General features: G+C 36.6%; 1 protein-coding gene across 1 annotated transcript in view; it reads left to right on the forward strand.

The window, feature by feature from the left end:
- The window catches only part of didum (dilute class unconventional myosin), a 616,021-nt gene that overhangs the window by 453,739 nt on the left and 140,442 nt on the right, over nucleotides 1–21,840 (forward strand). Inside the window, exons 16-17 of the mRNA XM_067147235.2 lie at nucleotides 17,921–18,095; nucleotides 18,186–18,407. Of these exons, the coding sequence (XP_067003336.2) occupies nucleotides 17,921–18,095; nucleotides 18,186–18,407 (397 nt within the window). The remainder of the gene's footprint in view (nucleotides 1–17,920; nucleotides 18,096–18,185; nucleotides 18,408–21,840) is intronic.

Genomic DNA, 21,840 nt, shown 5'->3' on the forward strand with positions numbered 1-21,840 from the left:
GATGACCTTCTAGAAGGCACGCAGTTCAACGGGATGGAGAAGGTGTAACCCCAGTACAGACCCCCACCCGCTAAGGTTTTACCTCAGTCTGAAGAGTCTCTAACGTCGGGCCATAAGCCATAACCCCAAATAGGGTTTTATGCATTTAATGTAAATTTCTAGGGGGTGCAAGAGTTTGCCTCGTTATCATTTTGGTTTTTGGGCCAGTAATTTAACTTCTTGTAGGCCATGTAGAATGGGTACTTGTTACCCCTGTTTAACTCCATTTATTTCATGTTAAAGATATCAGACTGTTGAGCATTTAAGGCAGTGAAATTATCTGATTATTCTAGAGTATTTCTAGCTCAAGAGCTAAAATTGTACAAGATTTTGTCATGTTATTGGCAAAGTAGAAAAGTTGAAAAGAAAAAAAGGGAAAGGTTAAGAAAAGAAATAAAACTGCCAATTCAATCTTTCAATTTTCGGATGTCCACACATTCAAGCCTGCACCTTCTTTCACCTCTGCTCTCCACAATATTTCCATAACAGAGGAAAGAAATAGTTGACTGAGCAGTGGCGAGCCTAGTCGGAATCAGCCATGAGAACCGTGTGAAGCCATCCACACACACACACACACACACACACACACACACACACACACACACACACGGATGAATTTATTCCCATTCCCTTTAGATTGAGGGAAAGGCCTGATGTAACATTTGTACAATCGCTCCATAGGGAGAGATGCTTGGTGTGATGACAATAGCATTTGAAACATCCTTGAGAAGACTATGTTCCATTTCTAGATCCATTAGTTTTTAATAGAGGACAGTTATTGCTTAGATGGTCTGCCGACCTACACGCATAACATTTGCGGGGAGAGAAGGTTCGGCGAGGTGGTGGGCGAGAAATATTAGAAGATTGTGTTAGTTCCCGAGCAACTCGCAGAGTGTCTGCATATTTTATTCCTTCCGCGGACACTGATATAGCCTCGAGTTCAGAAAACGTTTGAGGATGGGAAGCAAAACATAAATATTATCTATACGATGGCAAAATCCCTTAAGTGATAGTCTGTACTATTTGCCCTTCAGAATAATGAAAGGCAAACACTCTGGTGTAAAACTTAATGTCTTGTATGAAGTTTGCTAGATTTTAATCTAGCCATTGGACTCAGAAGTAATATTTTTGAATTAAAGAGGACAACGCTCTTGCAGGGATAAAAATTCCCCAACAAGTGGGCATGGAAGGTTTTGATGGAACTCCTTTCCGATATTGGCTGAACGATCTTACCTGAGAGAACACCAACAGAGTAGGGGTAAATGATCTGTAAGATTTGTGAATGCAAGAGGGCAAACACTTAAGGCATGGTCCTGAAATTCTACTAGAAATCTTAAGAATGCTATTACATCATTAGTTGGATTAACAGATAATTTCAAAATCCCCCTAAGCAACGTAGCTAAAGGATAAGACTTGCATCTATTGAGTTTTTTTTTTAAAGGTGAACCCTCCCGGTTACAACATAAACGTGTTCAATACAGTGAAATTTCCTTTTTTATTTATTTTCAAATTTGATAGATAATCTGAATGAACAACAATATAATGAGCTCATCAGCTTCCACAACAACAATGACTTAAAATAAAAAATCAGATACAAAATATACAAGGGATGAGCATAATTGCTCTGAACCAGCACACTTCTACAAGAGCAGGTTTGCTCCACTCATTTTCATTCTAGGAGGCTTAGCTCCGAAAGTTTACTGTAGTCCAGCCTCTTAAGAGACACAAAACTTTTTACAACATTATACTGTACAAACTCCAATAACTGCGTTTACAGTCACTTCTGCTCAATAGTCTTTTGCACATTTGTGGATAAACAATTACCAAATAAACAAGGGCAATGAGTGCTGATTCTAAATGGCCCTAAATTAAAAATAAAAGGTTTTACACGAACGGCCATGGACAAAAGGTAAAAAAAAACCCACTTAAAACCTTAAATGGGCTTATGGCCCGACCTAAATGAAAAAAATAAAATGCCGATGGAGTGTGAAGAATTTAGAGGTTTAGAAAATTTTAGTCACCCCCATACCAAGTTGAATGGGAATCAACAGAGGGTGAACCCTCTTAGTTCCCTTAAGTTACATGTTTCCCAACAGGGATTTAAACAGAGTCCTCCGACTTGCTGAAAATGTACATTTAAATAGCAACTTTAGAACTTTACACTAAGAAAATAAGTTTGAAACCTTCCTCTCAAGTTCTCTGCCTGGAGCTATCACGTTATGAAATTTCTGCCATTACCTAGAGTAGTTGGGCCTTCCAAACGACGGCAGGCAGCCCCTGCCTCCTAATAACATGCCACACTCACAAGACCGGAGCAATGAAGATGACAATATGGCCCTAAAGCACCCTGATTTTATAGCATCTCGGAGGGGAAAGTTCCAGAACTCTTTATAGATAGGCCGGATGCCTTTAATTGGCTAGAGAAATATACACAAAATTCCTGATTGATTAATAACTAAGGAAGAAGGAATCTGTAGTAGTGTTGATAACTTAGACACACAAAAAAATCTACGAAAACTATGGTTAACAAACTTTGAAAATATAAATTTTTTCAAGACTTAATTGTCCTTAATCCCACCACAGGGGGCACATAAGTCGATGGTAGAGACATCTAATGGTTGAAGGTCCAAGTATCTTGTATTACGTTAGTTTGAGATTCATAGCAGAGATGGCCTTCTATAAGGTGCGCATTTCAATGGGACGGAGAAGGTGTACCCCCGGTAGAGTTTCCTTAGTTCCCAGGGAATAATTACAGGACAGTTCTAACTTGCGTTTTACTCGGTAGGAATCGCTGTTATTGTATATTTGTACATATATTCTTTGACTTAGAACATGTGTTCTATTTCCCGGTTTGTTGACATCTTGATTGGCACTAATGGCAAACTGGTGCTCAATATTCTATGTGTTTATGCGATTTATTTGGTGATTTTTAGCAGTATCTTAGGCAGTATATGTAGTTTATTTGTTGTGATACTGTGAAGTTATGAGTGCACATAACCTGTGTGAGATGGCGAGGCAAAGTGCGTGTTTAGCTGACAGTGATATTGCCCCCATTTTTCCCGAGCTAAGCCCAGCCATCGAGCGATGAGTCCCAAGGTGGACCGTTCGATCGTTGGCTATCACTTTCTAGAGGCATTTAAGGGTTGTAAGGATTGATGACCAAGCAGGATAAAAAGAAATATTAAAACAACACTCTGACATTTATTCACATAAGCAATTAAACAACAAAATATTCTTGCTAATATTTCCTTTTTACATAACAGAGCTTTCATAATATCGGGTTTCTTCCTCGATCTAGAGTGACTTGTGTTCATATCTCCAGCTCTACTGTGCTGTAAATGAAACCAAAGAAGTAATTAGGCCACTTGCCTTTTTAAACCAAACATTTGACTGAAAGAACTAAATAAACATGTGTTCAAAGTTTCACCAATTTAAAGTTGCCTCAACACGTGGTCTCTACGATGTACACAGCTGAATTAGTCATTTACAATATTTAATAATGGTTAATGACACTAACATGAACTTCGGTAGCAAAGAAAAACTGTTTCCAAAATTCTTAAATTAATTAATTATTATCTCGATTATTATTATTATTATTATCATTCAATTAACCTGTTTCATTGTAACACGATCGTGTTCTTACTACTTCTCCACCGCATCATTTATCTAATGTTCATCATTAATGTTTCAGAGTAATGATTTTTAATTAATTATTAATGACTTATTTTCACAATATTTCAAAGCAATCATGCGGCTGACAAATTTCTACCTTTGATCTTTGCATTTTATTTCTGTTCAAATTAATCTTAAAGTATTTCAGATTTTTAGAAATTTACATTACCAACGTGTGAGCTAGTTAAATAAATTTTGTTACAAATCGAGTGCCTTTACAAAGTAACGAGATGATCTTTCCTTTTAAATCTCGCAAATAAGAAAAAAAAATTAAATTCCTTCCTAGTCTTCCTTGACTTAATTTAATTAAACTTTCCCTTAAGGGCATGAAATTATTTCTTAAGGCAACACACAACGATGAATGTGATCCGCGTCACGGCGAGTGCGCGACCAGATCAAAATTAAATTAAATAAACATGGCACAAGAGAAATATACACATTTACACACACATTCACACTAGGGAAACACGTTTTATGTACACTATTTACAACGAATCCTGACTTGGCAATTTTAGTTATGATTTTTATCAATGGTCGGGACGCGTAATGTCTCGCAGAAATAATCCGTGCACAGAAATTCTCTGACATTAATGGTGGCTAGTGATCGAAGTCATGAGTATCACTTGATAGAAATACGTTTCACATATTAGCGCAAGTTCATCTAATTCATGAGATTATTATGGAAGATTCTAGTAAAATCCATAAGCACTACCATCATGTGGGCTACAGGTTGAATTTACCGCAAGCGTGAGCCTTACTCGCATTATTTTTACTTCCTACCTGTGAAATACACTCACAAACACGTGCTCCACTAATTATAATCTATCTTGCGCTCCAAATACACAAGAATAAATCAATATCACCACTAATTCATCATTTACTCAATTATGCAACGAATATCCCTCAGGATAGGCCATATTCCAGACCCTTCATGAACAGAGCACATTCTATCTCACATTTAGGAATTCTACAGTAGTCTTATGGCTCACGAGCGTTTACTTCTGTTTTACCCGATCTTTAATCAATATTATTATTATTTAAGTGATTATTACATCTACTGATTCTCCTGGAATGTAGTAAAATTAGATGACTTCATCATAAAAAACAACAAGTGATTTTAAAAGACACTAGGTTCGACCCTATTCACTCAAAATGTACACGCAAATTCTCCGTCCGGTAACTCTCAATATTACAAATAAAGTAGATTTATCGTGTGGTCAGTGATTATTAAACTTAAGCTCCTTAAGCATGGGAAGTCAGTCAAAGACAACCTACGTCTACTCTAATAAATTCCAAAATCTCATTCACACGTACCTAGTCTACCATGACACCTTAAGAAGTAGGAAAATGAAACATTTCTAACTACAGCAAACTGATAGATCTACGACTTAAGAAGAAAGACCTCTAGTTGTACAAAAGATAGGACAGATAAATTAAATCAAAAAGGTACTCAAGTTTTTGTAGAGTTCGATTCCCGTCGACAGTCAGTTATTTCAGCATACTCCGGCCAGTCTTCTTCCCATTACCAGAGACGCCTTACATTTTTACAGCTCCATGGAGGCTCTGTGATGGATGTCCCTCGATGAAATGATGTTGGTAGTTGCGGAATTCTTCATCTTGAGATCTTCAATTCCAAGACGTCTTCGTTGATTGCTGGTCACAAGCTGTAACTGAGATAACAAAATTGAGTATTTTGAACAAGCACACGCAGAATATAAACAGCTCGTCTACACTGTCACACTTAACTTGGCTCCTAGACGTTTTTATTCCACAGAATTCACTAATTATCAGACTAAATTCTGGTAGAACGGACGTCGACTTGTCTTGAAATTTCTCCTTCCACGTGGTCCGGCGATGTGATGTCTCTCACAGCAAACAAGCATTAAGAAGAGCGTAAAGCGAAGAGCATTAAGCATTAAGAGAGCGATTCACTCGAAGCAAGGCCTTTTATAATTAGCCCAGGAAGGCGTGTTCTTCAGCGAGTACTGTAATTGGCTGATGATCACCTTTAATTTGCGCAGACTATTCCAGAAACAGGCTGAGTCGCGCGTGCGAAGGTAGTCACGTGGTTAGCTATAACCTTGACACAGTCTTGCTGGTGACGTATCGCACCCCTCTGAACGACAAAAAAAAACTCGTTCACGGCTCGCCACAAGTTCCCAAGTGATGTGTTGCGGCTTCAAGCAGACAATAAAATTTTTGCTTTCCACATGTTAAAATATTCGTAAAATCGCCAATTTTCACGGGGACAATATGGAATATCTAGATCATTATTTGAGTGATGTTGATTATCTTTCATCGGAATATGAAAGTGAGGATCATGATGTGCAGAATCCTGCATTGCCAGTAGTAATATTGCACTAAAGGACTGCAGGGAGAGTCTTATGCAAAACACAAGTGTACTTCGGTCAGAGGCACATTTTTCAGTATATCTTCAGATCTTAAAAATATTTAATAATATTTAGTGTGGTAATAGAGGATGACACAAGCATCTTATTTATGTCAACAGTTGGAATAGAAAGCCAGTAACTTAATGCCAAATTACTTTAAAAAAATTATTGATCAAAATTTCATTTTTTAATTATTTTTAAAAAAAACCTTTAAGCCAGGTATTATACAGGCACATTTACCTTGTGGTGTTATAAGTGTTATCTTTGTTTCTGTTGAAATTCATGTCAGTACCTGTATTAGATCTGTTTCCATTACTTAGAAATAGTAAAAATGGCTGAACGCATGTTTACATAGGTCAGTGGCACATAATACTTTTTTCAGTATATCTGCAGAACTAAAAAAAAAAAAAATACTATCAAAGGATAGAGAAAGGTCCACGTATTCAATACCATTAGCTTAATATATTGTCCTATATAATTGGTACTAGTTTCGACCCTACATACATTGAGTCATCTTCAGTCATGCTCTAATTGGAAACATATGTTTACGTACAACCAACAATAAAGAATACAATTTGGTATGTCTTAATTTAAAATCTAAGTCTAAAACATTGATGAAGTCCGACTATACATTTAAAATTGAGACTAAAATGACACACTAAAATTGTTGTGGTTGCTGTTGAACTAAGTCATTGTCCTTATAGTAACAAAGTGTTTTTGATATCTTAAGATGAAATTCTAAACAAACATAATTGTGTAAAGTCCACCTGTTCAGTACACATTTGCCATCTAATAAATGGTCTGTTTATAAAGCTATATAGAACATCTTTTGACCTAGCCTAGAGGTCATCATGAGCTAAAATAACATAAGGAAGAAAGGCGTATAACAAAAATAGTGATTCATAAAAAAATTGATGTAAAATACAATCAACAAATGTATTAGAAGAGTATGTTTAGAATGTACATAGCTTCAATATTAAAATACACTCAACAAATATAATGGAAAAATGTGTTAAACATGTACATGGATTCAAACTTGGACAAATTTAGTTGTTAGTGTGGGTCCAACCATATTTAATACAATATTGGTTGGCTGGAGGAAATACTTAAATTTTTTTGTGAAGACAGCTAGATGTTGTATTTGTCATACTTTTGGAAACTGAGTGAAGTTTTAAAAAATCTGTTACATTTTTTCATGGAGAATACAAGTATAGCCAGGATGTCCTCTTTCCTCCAGCCCTGTGCTTGTATAGCTCAGGTTGGGTCGGTGTTGATCTCCACACTGTGAATATTGTATTAAATATGGTTGGACCCACACTTACAAGTAAATTTGTCCAAGTCTGAATCTATCTACATTTTTAACACAGATTTCCATTGTATTTGTTGAGTGTATTTTAATATTGAAGCTATGTACATTTTAAACATAAGACTTCCATTGCATTTGTTGATCGTATATTATCTTGAATTTTTTATGTATCACTGCTTTTGTTATGTCTTTATTCCTTATGTTATTTTAACCGATGATGACCTCTAGGCTAGGTTGAAACATGTCCTATATAGCTTTTTAAACAACTATATAGCTTTTATACAGACCATTTATTACATGGCAAACGTGTATTGAACAAGTGGACTTCACACAATTAAATTCTTTTAGAATTTCATCTTAGATACCGGTATTTAAAGTCAATATGGAACTGGAATAAAGTTCATTACTTGTAATAAGTGTTCGTGAGTTGATCTTGGAGTGTCATTTTAGTCTCAATTTTAAATGTGTAGTCAGACTTCATCAATGTTTTAGACTTATAATTTAAGTAAAGACATACCAAATTGTATTCTTTATTGTTTGTTGTATGTAAACATATGTTTCCAATTAGATCATGGATGAAGATGACCCAATGTATGTAGAGTCAAAACTAGTACCAATTATGTAGGGCACTATATTAAGCTAATGGTATTGAATAGGTGGACCTTTCTCTATCCTTTGATAGTGATGTCAATAATGAAATAATGAAATTCATAACTTATGAGTAAAAAAACATACAGAAATAATATATATTATACTAAGAGGATAAAACCAGCATCTTACTTATGTCAACAGTTGGTACAGAAGCCAGTAACTTCATGCCAGATGACTACACAATTGTCTTATTAATAAAAATTTAATATTTTAAATGTTTAATTCTTTTCTTACATTTAAACCAGATGATATAGTGGCTGAATTATTTTGCAGTGTTATAGTGATTTGTTATTATTGTTTAAAAATATCAATATTTTCATTATATCTGTTTCCATGATTTTTTTTTTTTTTAATATGTGCATTTTGAAAGTAAAAATGGTTGAGTTTTCTTCAGTCACCACTAAGAGCTATGGAAGTAAGTGTTAAACATGAACATTTCTTTTAGGTTAGGTATGTTTCAAAAGTGAAAATTTGAGGCACCCATGTCAGTGATTCCCTTCATTCTGTGATTACCCTGATTACTGATTCTCCACTCCCAAAGATTGGCAGGTCCAGATGCAGCAAGTGTATGTGAAAACTTCAACTCAGTTTTTAGTACACCATCATCTTCGAGAATGCTTATAGATGGGACATTTATGTAAGCCAGTAAACCTAACAGAGTTACCATCAAATATGGAGATCACTGGTGATGTAGTCAAAGTGTAGGATAGTTTTTATCTTGGGATCAACTATCAGTAGTCATGGTTCTACCCATACAGAAATTGGTTGCAGATTATCTCATTGTTAAGCAATCTAAGGTCTTGATAAGATCTTCAGATACCCTGATGTATCTGTACACACTGAGATCAGAATGATTAGGGCCTTAAATAAAAAAATAGCAAGTTCATCTTGAGATTTCAAATTCTCATAACAGCACTTGTGAAGTCCCTGGTAGTGAATTGACAAATAGTAGAAGGCAGTAAGTGACTTGGCAAGTCTGTTATTGTTTGAGGCTTGTGATTTTATGGATGTTTTATTATTTTTGATTTGATTTAAATGATTGTGTTTTTTTAGAAATTCTTTCTCGGAGTTTTTTACAGTAGGTGTGATCTGGTTGAGTTCTCGAATGTCCTGTGTCAATTTCAATACGTTTGTGGCTCAGTTTCTAACGATTTAAAGATAAAACATATAGAACTAAATGAGACCACAGCACTAGTTGCAACTAGAGGATTGTGGCGACATTTAGTAAATTCACAGAGGCTTGCAGACTGAACGCTGAAAGGCATAACGATCTAGTATGTATGTATGTATGTATGTATGTATGTATGTATGTTGTGGTCCAAGAGGTTTGTTTACTCTATAACCAGTTGTTGCAAATTTCAGTTAACTGTTTCACTAGGGCATACGAACGGTTTGGCCTAACCATCAACGTTCGTAAACCAAAGATACTCGCACAACCAGCTCCTGGAACTGCCTTTCCAGATTTCAGTATTTATATCTTCAATATGCCTCTAGAACATGTAGAACATTTTCTCTATCTAGGAAGTATTCTCTCTAACTGCTCAACAGAGAAGGACGTGGAGAACAGAATATGTGTGGCCCATTGAGCTTTTAGATGTCTTGCACATTGGGTCTTCCTGAATAAAGATCTAACAATGTATACAAAATTTATGGTATATCGAGCAGTTGGTATCTCCACTCTGCTGTATGGATAGACTCTATGTCACCATGATATGAAGAAATTAAATTTCTTCCATCAACAGATATGTTATGAACATCAAATGGGATGACTACATTCCTAACATAACAGTTCTGGAGAAGGTAAAGGTGAACAGTATAGAGGCCACCATTGTTGGTCACTAACTCAGATGGTTTGGACATGTCCAGCACATGAAAGATAAGACTTCCTCAAAAAATTCTGCATAGGAAATCAGTACAGGCAGGAGACCAAATGGTGCCCCTCTAAAGCGCTATAAAGATCAGATTAAGATGATCTTCAGGAACACTGACATTGATCAAAGTACTTTGTATATCATTACAGAAGACTGCACTCACTGACGCACAACTACCGCAGCTGCTGTTGCACAACTTGAGTGTGAACATCATAGACAGGAAGCAGGAAAATGTTAGCGGTGTAAACAATGCCAAGCTCAACCACGACCTCCACCCTCTATAAGGTGGAACCAATGTGGTCGTATGTTTCATGCCATCAGAGGCATCTGCATCCCTGAGTTCAAGTATTGGAAGAATTGCACGAGAAATATGAATACTCAGATAAGAGTATCAGCCACCACTGAACCATTTGCCGCCATGATATCAAAATTATCCCCTTTGGTAGAATACTTTCTAGCTGCTTCCTCTTGTCTCTAAATATTAAATTTTGTAATTGGTGTTCATTGAGATTTTGATATGTCATTACTATTTGCATTCCAACTCCTAACCTATCCACAGAATAATACATACCTATTATCACCATTCAGCATTGACCTTTTGAGGTCAAGAATGAACCAAATACTGTAACGCATCGAGTAAGTTGGCTGTACGGTTAGAGTGGTATGAGCTTGCATTTGTGACACGGTGGGTTCGAATCCCACTGTCAGCAGCCCTGGAAATGGTTGTCAATGATTTCCCATTTTCACGCCAGGCAAAAGCTGGGGCTGTACCTTAAGGCTATGGCCGCAACCTTACCAAGCCTAGGCCTTTCCCATCCTTGATCACAGAAAACCTTCATTGTCTTAGTAGGTTGTTAAACCACTTGGGGAAAAAAAAAAAAAGGCATGACTCCAGTGCCTAATAAAGACATAATTATGGAAGAGATTTTAAATATAAATGTCACACCTGCTGACTTTAAGAATCTTGCACAAATCTACCATGTTATCAAGATGAAGTGCAAGCACTGTCAACATTATTTTAAAGATGCCAGTGGTGTGGGGGTGTATGTATCAGCAGAACACATCCAGATATCCAAAGAAAAATTGTCGATTGACAGACGAATCATAAAATTCCTTTCAGTAACACCTGTTTCTCAGACGATGTTTAAAACTATTTACCTTATCTGTTTAATATCTTCATGAAATTTGCTATTAAAAGAAGAAAAAAAAAAAAAGAAACCCAAAGGGATAATTGTTAATGGCAAACAAATTCTTAATATTCGCTTTGCAGATGATATTGACTAGGATAATGACTAGGATGCCCGGTATACTAAACACCATGTTAGAGAAGTTCAGGCTAAAAATAAACACAAAGAAAACTAAATGATGGTCGTTAAAAGAAGAAAACCGAATTGAAAACAAACGTTAAATTAGGCTGTGAAAAAATAGATCAGGTTAAAGAATTTTATCTGGCTAGTGTTATTACCAATGATAATCAGTGCCTGACAGAAGTCAAAAGAAGAATTGCTATGGCAAAACAAGTGTTCCAAAGCAGGAAAAATCTATTGTTAAATAAGCACATAGGAATTGAACCAGGAAGAAATTTGTTAAAACCTTTGTTTGGAGTGTGCTAACTTACGGTTGTGAGACCTAGACTTTGGGAAAACAAGCCCAATTAATACTAGAAGCTGCATAAATGTGGTTCTGGAGAAGGCTGATAGGGACAAGTTTGACAGAAAAAAAGACTAATATCCAAATCTTGAATGACGTTAATGAGAAACGGACCTCAATTTATTCAATAGAGCAGAGGAAAGCTAAATTTCTTGGACATGTCCTACGACATGACACCTTTCTCCAGAATGTCTTCGAAGGAAAGGTCCTAGGGAAGAAGTTGAGAGGAAGACCAGTCTCTCATATCTTAGGAACATAATCACTCAGCTGGGTTTTGCTTCCTATGTCACAATGAAAAGGACTGCTGAAGACCGTGGGATGTGGCTGCAGTGACAAGGCTTAGCCTTTAGATGATGGATGGATAGATGGATGGATGGATGTCAAATGACAAGACTTGGGCATGTTCAAGATTGATATGAAAAAATGGAAATAGCAATTCTAGGATTATATCATTAATTCTGCCTTTTCAAATTTGGTAAATGACTTCTCGAATATCTTGCAAAAGCAATTGATGTCTTCCGTAGACCTAAACACCCTGATAGAAAGTTTTATGCCATGAGGAAAAATAAGAACTTAACACATCCAGAGAAATTATGCAACATCATCAAATCCCGAAGAGAGTCTAAAGAGAGAGGGCAAAAAGACAAGATAAGTATACCTCTCAGTCAACACTATTTCAATACTACAACCAGCACAGAAAAGCAGTCTACAGAGTATTGAGAAATAATGGAAAACTATGCAAAATTCCTATTCTTTACACTGAAAACCATTTTTCTTCTCTGTATTCAACAGGCAACGACTGTGTACAAAAACAATTATCAAAGTTCATTGTCTGCATCAGAACGAATCACTTCAGATGACTCCTGTCAACTCAACATCTCTAAGGAGGACGTGTTCGCAGTAAAAGGTATAGCTGTAGATATCACCAGGACGTGGTGAATGTGCCCAGGAGTGTTCATGTCCTCATTGCTGCAGAAGCCAACAAGAAGACTAATTGGAGAAGTGATATTCACAAAATTATTGATAATAAATCACAATTAAAATAGAACTCACATTTATTTGGAAACCTCTGTCTGTACCCACTTCGATTAGTGTGCCGTTCACAACCCTGCACTCACGATTCATCAAGGCTTTTTCAAGCTAGCCATTGTGTGGGCATTTCCTGGTACACTATGCTCTGGAGTAAACTGTGGAGAAATAAGTTATTCCCACATTTTTACCATCTAGGAAAATGTATTAGCTATGAGAAAGAAGTAAACACCTCACACAAGTTCTTGAATGAACGTGCAAAATCTTCAGTAAAACCTTGTACAGTGAAACCTGTCCATATTGGGCACTGGTTAACATGGAATCCTGTCTATTAAGGAATAATTTCTTGATCCCGACAAAAACCATATGCATTACATGCTATTTTTTCTGAATAAAATGGAAACTGCTAAACGCAGAAACGGAAATTGTTTCCGATTTCAAAACGGAATTCACACTTTTAACAAGCTACTCTGAAGTAAATTTTATGTTAAAACGGTGTGTAGTTTCAAACAACTCACAACAGTAGGCTGTGGAGGTAAACACAACCTTCCTTTGTTCAAGGGCGACAATCACGGCAAGAGTCGCTGTTTTATTGCATTGTTTATAGGGGAGCAGTCAGACTTTCCAGTCCCTCCAAGTGGTTGAGTGAATATGGTTATTCTTGTGCAAGATGTTTCGTAAAAATATGGCCCTGTCATTACGCGACAAAGTCAAAGTGATAGAAATGAAGGAAAAAGAACAAAGTGTTCGGGATATAATGTTACAGTTTCATTGTGGTAGAGTGTATGACACTTTGAAAACCAAAGATCGCATAATGAGAGAGTGGCTGGAGGGTAATAATGGTGACATGAAAAGGAAACAGAAACTAACAGGGTATGAAGAAATTAATGAGCTGCTGTGGGAGTGGTTTGTTAATGCTCATTCAAAGAAAATGTCTATTTCTGGACCTATTCTTCAAAGTCAAGCCATTGAACTTGTCAAAAAATTGAATAAACCAGAATTCAAGGCTTCAAATGGCTGGCTTGAAAGCTTTAGAAATAGGCATAATATTGTTTGGATTCAGATGTGTGGGGAAGCAATTAATGTTAAACTTACTGTTGTGGCAGGAAAAACTGACAAACATTATTGGAAGGGTTTCTTCCAAACGACGTCTACAACAGAGACAAAACAGGTTTGTTCTATAGAGCACTTCCTTCAAAGTCACTCTCGTTGTGCGGAGAAAAATTTGTAGGCGGCAAAATGTCTAAAAAATGGTTGACTGTTTTTCTTTGCGGGAATATGGCGGGACAACTTGAAAAACCTTTGGTGATAGGAAAGTCAGCTAAGCCACGGTGCTTCATACATCTAGATTCGCGTAATCTTCCAGTCATATGGAGAGCAAAGAAAAAGGTGTGGATGACTGCTGCTCTGATGGAGGAATGACTCACTAGTTTCAATGATAAAATGAAGAGAGAAAATCGTAATGTGTTGCTATTTCTTGACAATGCTACATGCCCACACATTTAATTGTCCAACATAACACTAGCATGGTTTCCACTGAATACTACAAGTATCACTCAGCCCATGGACGAAAGTGTTATCTGCACCTTTAAAAGTCACTACAGGGGACTAGTTCTGCAGGCAATAGCTGCGAAGATGGAGGGGGCAGCTAGTGCCAGTGACATGGCAAAATCTATTTCTGTGCTGGATGCTGTGAACTGGATCCACATGGCATTACAGAAAATACAGCAAGAAATTGTCACAAAATGCTTCAGGAAGGCTAATTTTCTTCCTATCATTGGAGATAACAAACTCTTGGACAAAGTGGAAGACAACGTGCATGCCATATCATCCATGTGTTCATCTGGAAACTTCGACGTGGATGCTGCCCAATACATCGACGATTGTGATGTGTGTCCATATCAAACCGCTGATTTTGCGGCAGAAATTATTGGCGAGACACTTGAGGAAAAAAACGGGGCAAAATGATGATGAAAGCAACGAGGAATAGAAGACAGAACTTGATGACGACTCTCCAGAAATCTCTAATTTTAGTGAAGCTCTCGCGCATGTAAGGGGTCTACAAAAATTCGCTGCCAAATAGAATTTGCCTGAACTATACAAATATTTATGCCAGGTTAAAGAATCCGTCGAGAAAAGTTCAATCCAGCGCAACTCCAAACAGGGGAAGTAACAGACTTTTGGAGCTCCTTCAGCAAGAAATAAATTTGTGTGTATTGACAAATAGTTTTGTAGTAGCCTTAGTGTTCCTTTTAAATTTAATGTGGTTATTAAACTTTTAGTGTTTTAAGTTTTGACAAAACTTGTGCTGTGAATTTGAATTACATCAAAATTTGCTGATCGATAAGACACTGGAGGCTCTTTGTAACGTAAGTGCAGTTGCCTAGTGTAAAAGTTTTCACACAATGTTTAGCATGCCTTTCACTTTTAAGTCTTTTCAGATAATAAACCCGACCAGTTCTGTTTTGAACAGGTTTCACTGTATATGGAAACAGGATAACATAGTAGAATGAATACTTCTGAGGTAATACCACCACCCCATGAGTGTAAATCAAATTACTATAATCATAGTCTAGTCAGCATTACAAATAACCATGGGCACTACATAGACCAACTAGCGTCATCAACAGGGCTGAGACATGGACCTTTTATTGTCTTAGTTCTTAAAAAATATCTGTAAGACATGCTGTGTATTGACTAAGATGGAACCTTTTAATTGTTTGTTTTCTTGTAATAAATAGTCATTGTGGAACAACCTAAACATGTGATTTTTAAATTGCAGTGTATTCCTTTCTTCTGCATGTCCTCAATCTTGAATTCCCAAGGCTGTCAGTTCTACTACACTCTTGGATATGTCTTTATTTTTATTCATCTTAGCTGATGTTAGAGTATTCGTGGTTTCTAACATCTGTAAGATACTGTCTAATTGTTCTAAATCTCGGGCATTCACAGCTATGCCCAAGATTTCTTGCATGGAAGCTGGAATTTGTAAGGTAATGAAGGACCTGTATCAGCTTTTGCTCTAGTAATGGAGGATCAAAAAACTGCATCTTCAACTGTGATATGAAGTCTAGTATCTTGATGTATTGAGAGAAGTGTTAAATCTTCTGGAATAAAGTTGCAGTTTGACAGGTGTTGAGCCTCTGCATTTCAGACTTTCTCAAGCAGTGTTTCTTTAAATTCTTGGTAGGTACTAAAGCTGTACCGAAATACTGAGTACCATATCAAGGCCTGTCCTTCCATGAGCTTGGATACAACACGTAATTGTCTATCGGGTCTGATTTTATTTTGCTGAAAATACTCTTCAGCATTGAGGAAAATTTCCTTGGCAGTGTAGTCCTCCAGTCCTGAGAATTTTGCTGTTTTCGTGTCCTGTACTCTAATAACAGTAATGACATTCTCCTAGGATTTCAGTTTAACCAAGTGACAGTATAAATACCACCCAATTTTCTAAGTGTAAGATCTTATTGTTTAAAGTTTCAATCTGCTTTTGGAGCACTTCTTTTACAGTTTCTGCCTGTCCTTGGACTGTTTCATCTATACCTCAGAGTTCTTCATGAATTTCTCGCTTTAAATCAGTCACATCCTAGCATATGCACATTATCTGAGTAGGAGTGCCTTCTAATTGTGTAAAGAAACATTTATCAAACTCTCCTTGTTTTCTTTTCAGCAAGGTGACCTTGTTAATCTTACCAATGACATTCCTGAATGATTCCCTCAAGGCTTCTTGAATTATGGCCATTTTTACCTGAGCCTGAGATAGTTGTCCATGGGACTTTTTAAATTTAGAGTCCACAAGTAATGATGAAATTCAATTTTGAGCACTTGTCTCTGCAATAGAGTCCACAAGTAATATTTGAACAAAGAAAATGTGATTACAAGTTATGTTAACACTTGGCATTGTTTAAATGTCAAGTTAATAGATGCTTACGCAGAGAATTAAACACAAGTCCCTCGATGCTACAGAAATAAATATTAGTCCCTTAAATGGTGTGACACAACAAAAATAAATGCAAGTTTCTAAATGTTGATCTTGACCAGTTAATAAGCAATTGGTGTAGGGAAGAATCTAGTAGCGAAATATAATATTTAAGTACTTTATCTTAAATATTTCCCTACTTGATTTTCAAGTCAATACGGGTTTTTATAATGGAGCTTTTAAAGCTAGTCACTTGTAAGGGAAAAATCTAAGTATGATGTTCACACTACAAAATAAATCTAGTCACAGTAGAGATATATTCAGAAGTCCCAAGCATGACTTTGATGGTTAACTGATACTTGTAGTAGAAAATAACAAAGTTAAATATTTGCACTGTAGAAATATAAAAGTTCTCAAATGAGTCTCTTAACACTATCTCAATAATTATTCAAACACTTGTTAACAGAAAGCAAGAGAAATATTTTGCACTCGAGAAATAATAAAAGTTCTCGAGTAGCAACTTAGAATTCTTTGAACACCCAGAGTAGCAATAATAGAAATAATGAAAAGTCCTTGACACGGAAATAGTTTACGTCATTCACACAAAGATTATTACAAGTCTTCCAGATGGAAATTGTTTAAGTATTGACTTGGAAATTACTTGAAAACCTTGAGTTTTACATATCGTGAAGAGTTGAAGTTCGCCATTTGACACGCTGATTGTTCAGTTTGTGTTTCGTGCCAAGTAATTCAAACAGTGAACTCTGATAGCCTGTTTTTCAGCAGCTTGATTGACAGGTGAAGTACTGAATGAATACTCTACCTTCACCATGCATATGTAGCCAGATAGAGTACTGTGAATAATTACTGTACCGGTCCCAGCGAGTGGTTGTCATGGTTTGGGTCAGGTAGCTGTCAATTTGCATTCGAGATATAGTGGGTTTGAACTCCACTGTCAGCAGCCCTGAAGATGGTTTTCTGTGGTTTCCCATTTTCACACCAGGCAAATGCTAGGGCTGCATCTTAAGGCCATGGTCACTTCCTTCCCACTCCTAGCCCTTTTCTATCCCATTGTTGCCATAAAGCCTATCTGTGTTGGTGCAATGTAAATAAAAAATAAATAAAAATTCAGTGCTCTGGCATTACTGGTACAACAGATAGGTTTTTAAGGTTGTCCTTGATCATCTGTATAATAGTAGAGGCAGGTTGAAGAACTTCTTATTGCTGCTTTGTGAATTTTTTCTTCTTTGAATGCTGTGCATTCTTTGATTTATATTCTTAGTTCTTATCTATTACTCTAAGTGTTGAAGTCTTTTTATATGGAATATTAATTTCATTATATGTCTAAAAAGTAATTCTTTTTTACTCAAGGATATTTACCTTGTTTGTATAGGCGTGTGTATCACATAAGACGCAGGAAGGCTGCTGTCACCATCCAGAAATATGTTCGTGGGTGGGTGAAATACAGCCAGTATCAGCGTAGTAAGAGATGTATAGTAGCTCTGCAAGCAAGAGGAAGAGGAGTGTTGGCACGGAGACGCTACTTGCAGATGCGTTACAACCACAATGTGAGTAGTAGGTAGTATGCTTTATGGCAGGGTTTTACAATAACTTATGATTGCATTTAACTAATCTATTTCTCATGCTCTTTGTTACAGGCAACTATCATTCAGAAGTATGTACGTGGTTTCTTAGCTCGAAGGCAATATCACCACCAGGTTAGAAGTGTGATTATAGCACAGGGTGCTGTTCGACGTTTCCTTGCACGACGGCTCTTCAAGAAGTTGAAAGTAGAGGCACGTTCCATGGAACATATCAAGAAATTAAATAAGGGCCTTGAGAATAAGATCATATCTTTGCAACACAAGATAGGAGAGTTGGTAAGTTTCTTACTTATTCTGGGCGATTGATATTTACAGGATATTCATCTGTAACAAGATTCCAATGACAGCTATCCTAGGGAAAGAAGATACAATATCTTTACATACAGTAATATAAAATTAAATTGTCCAATTGGTGTCTGTGCAAGCTAGTCTCGAGAACCATCAAACTGATTTGGATAAAGTACTCTGTTGCTGTACTTATTAGACACCATCTCTATGGGGTGCACAGTATGTGATCTGTATAACCGTACATTCCAAGCAGGAACTTCTTCTGTTTGATTTTTGCCACTATGGACCATGGAGTAACAACTACGGTATCCTGGATAATCTTTTACCTCCCCTAGCTTTGATCTTCTGCCAATATGGCTTCATTCATTGGCTTATCCGCTTCCTTCTTTCTTCTGAAAAAAATCACATTTGAAGATTTTTCTCCTTCTCGGAAGCCTCTGAAGTCGGAAACTAATTGTTGACAGAGGTTCCTGGTTTGGGTGTCTTCATGATTAATGCCCATTCTCTCCATATCAGCATGTAGCTCCATAAACCACCTGGGAACAATTTTTCCCCCTTTGAAATGTGTAACGAGTTTTTGAGTCAGCCTTTCTTCAACTGCTGAGCAGGTTTAAACTGTTTTGTAATGCAAAATTTACTGTGCGCTAGTCCGTGTTGTCTGAGTCCGATAATATTCGTATATCACTTAGTAAGGAAAGTTTAGTTTTATAAGACACTAATCAAAGAGAAGTGGGAGTCTGTTGGTGGCAATTTTAGTGAAGAAAGTCAAATAATAACCAATGTAGACTTCTTTCCTAGCCTAGCTGCCTAAACCATCTATATATATATAAAATAAGAGCTTTGTCTGTACATTGTTCAGAATTTGAAAAAGAGAATTTAATGAAAATCGGTATGCAAACTCGGAGAATAAGTCGCTACAATCTAAGCTGTAAATAATTTTATTCACGCTGACAGAAATGGTAGTTTAGGAGAAGGCCTGAAATTTAATGTTCAAATATTTATGTTATTAGTAGTCTTATCTTAATAAAAACTGGTATGTGGAGTCGGGAAATAAGTCGCTACAATCTAGGCTATAAATAATTTTATTCACGTTGAGTAAAATGGTAGTTTAGGGGAAGGCCTAAAATTTATTTTCAAATATTTATACTATTAGTAGTCGTATCGATAAATACTACATAAACAATGTTATATAGAATTAAATTTCTGACCATTTATATCTTATACATTTTTACCGTACTGGCTATGATAACATAGATATTCATGAATTTGTATTTTTGTTGCAAAGTCCATAGCAACGCCGAGCCATGACCGAATTGGTTAACAGAATTTAATGAAAATCGGTATTTATAGTCGGGGAATAAGAAACTACAGTCTAAGATATGAACAATTTTATTCACCCTGGATGAAACTGTAGCTCAGGGGAAGGTGCCTACAATTTAATTTTTATATACCTATGCATTTGGTCCTATTGAAAAGTACTACATAACAAACATTGCAGAGAATAAAATATCCGATCCTTTGTTTTATTCAGTTTTACCGTACCGACTATGATAAGAGTGATATTTCAGAGTCGGAAGAATACTAAATGTGAAGGCTGCAATATCGAAAGTGCGTAACATTGATCAACAATAACATTACATTGACCCTTGTTTGTTGTGTTGTTATTTGTCTCTTATTCTGCCTCTCAACTCAGATAGATGGGATTACTGCTGCGTACCGAGTATAATAGCCTGACTGAATATTGGCGGGAAATAGCCGGGGAGTTAGAAAACTTTCTTCTTTAGCATGCCATTCCTCTGGTTCATACATTTTCTTATACAGCTGGTACGTAACACACTTCTTCTTTGTCATAGTATTCCAGTTATTCAATCCCCACTCTGAAGCGCTGTTTTGAATGAGCAGTGTACATACTTAAGGCAGAGGCTGACTTAGTAGTAATATGGCCTGGTCTAGAATAACAATTTAGGCCTATTCCAAATTATAGCACCACAATTCACTAAATAACTCAAAATTCAACCCTAAAAAAAGCCGTTTCTTAAGAAAAGCTTTTCCCTCTTCACTTTTATTAAATTCTACTTTAATTTTATTCCAAATTATCAGTGAAGAGGGGGTTTCTCCTCTGACTTGGAGGGAAAATTTGCTCCAAGTCAGATAGATTTTTCCGCCGCCAGTGTAGTGAACTGATATTTTCCGACTCATTGGTACTCCTAAGAAACAGATTAGTAAAAGGGCATACTTTTTAACCTGAGTGTCGCCACTATTCGACCCTCTCCCCGCCGAAAAAGACGAAGAGTGCTGTCGAATCATGGCTGTCTGCGGCTTGGCCTTTCCAGCTCTGGAACTTTGGACTGTTAGATCGGCAGTGTAGTCTTGTTCGTTAAAAGTGAGAAAATGTGTGGTGTTTCATTTGATCAAGTATTTAATATGGAAGCATTGCTTTTAATCGCGCCATTCCTACTGACGTCGTAGTATGTTCATTTCAGTTCGGAAAACCACGAATACAGTCTTTCTGAGGATGTAAAAAAGGCAGATGGAGAGTGAGTGTCTACCATTATAATGAAAACTCATGAACCTGATTGTGACTGATGGTCTGCAAGCGGGTGTACCATTGCCATGAAAATTCCCTAACTCAGTCGTCATATGAGAAAATATGTTTGGCGATTTCCCCGTCGCGTTTCTAGCGTAATGTTAAGAGCTATGCAATTTAATACAAACTTGCTCACAACGTGTACACTAGAATTACGTATACAATGTAGAATTCCGTAGCGAAGCACGGGTATATCAGCTAGTCATTGATAAACCCAAAGTATATGTGAAATAAATGTTGCACATAAAAAGCTATGCAGAGAAGTATGTGATGGTATTGTACCAATTTGTAAAAGGTACCCCTCAATAAGGGATTATTTTAAAAAACCCTCAAAATTAGAAACCATATTGAGATTAATCACATAATCTTCATAAAAATAAATTTATAATAAAAATCGCATTGCACAGCTGCAAGTTTTAGGTATGACAACATCTACAATGCTGAGTCTGTTGAAATGAAACACAGGTATCGAAGGTAACAAATTTATCTGTAAGTCACAGAATCAGTTGAATGAAACACGATATTTGCTCTGTATCACCACAGCCGCACTGGACAAGCGAGGCGTCGCAAGACGGTGGTGTGGGTGATGTCATTTCAGTGTCTTGTTAGGTGCATAACTTTTGAATGGATGGAAATATCTTGATTCTTTCACCATTATGTTCATCTGATGAGATCTATCTGTCTTTGATGTCTCAGTAATATGTATACAACAGTAATGGAGATGCAGGCTTTGGCGGTCATTTTTTTTTCTCTTCATCATTCATCATCATTGAATCCCTCCAGCGTGCCGGGTGGGTGGTGTTGAATGAGTCTTTGCCATTGTTATCTGTCCAG

Source organism: Anabrus simplex, chromosome 5, assembly GCF_040414725.1.
Source record: "Anabrus simplex isolate iqAnaSimp1 chromosome 5, ASM4041472v1, whole genome shotgun sequence".
Classification (NCBI taxonomy): Eukaryota; Metazoa; Arthropoda; class Insecta; order Orthoptera; family Tettigoniidae; genus Anabrus; species Anabrus simplex.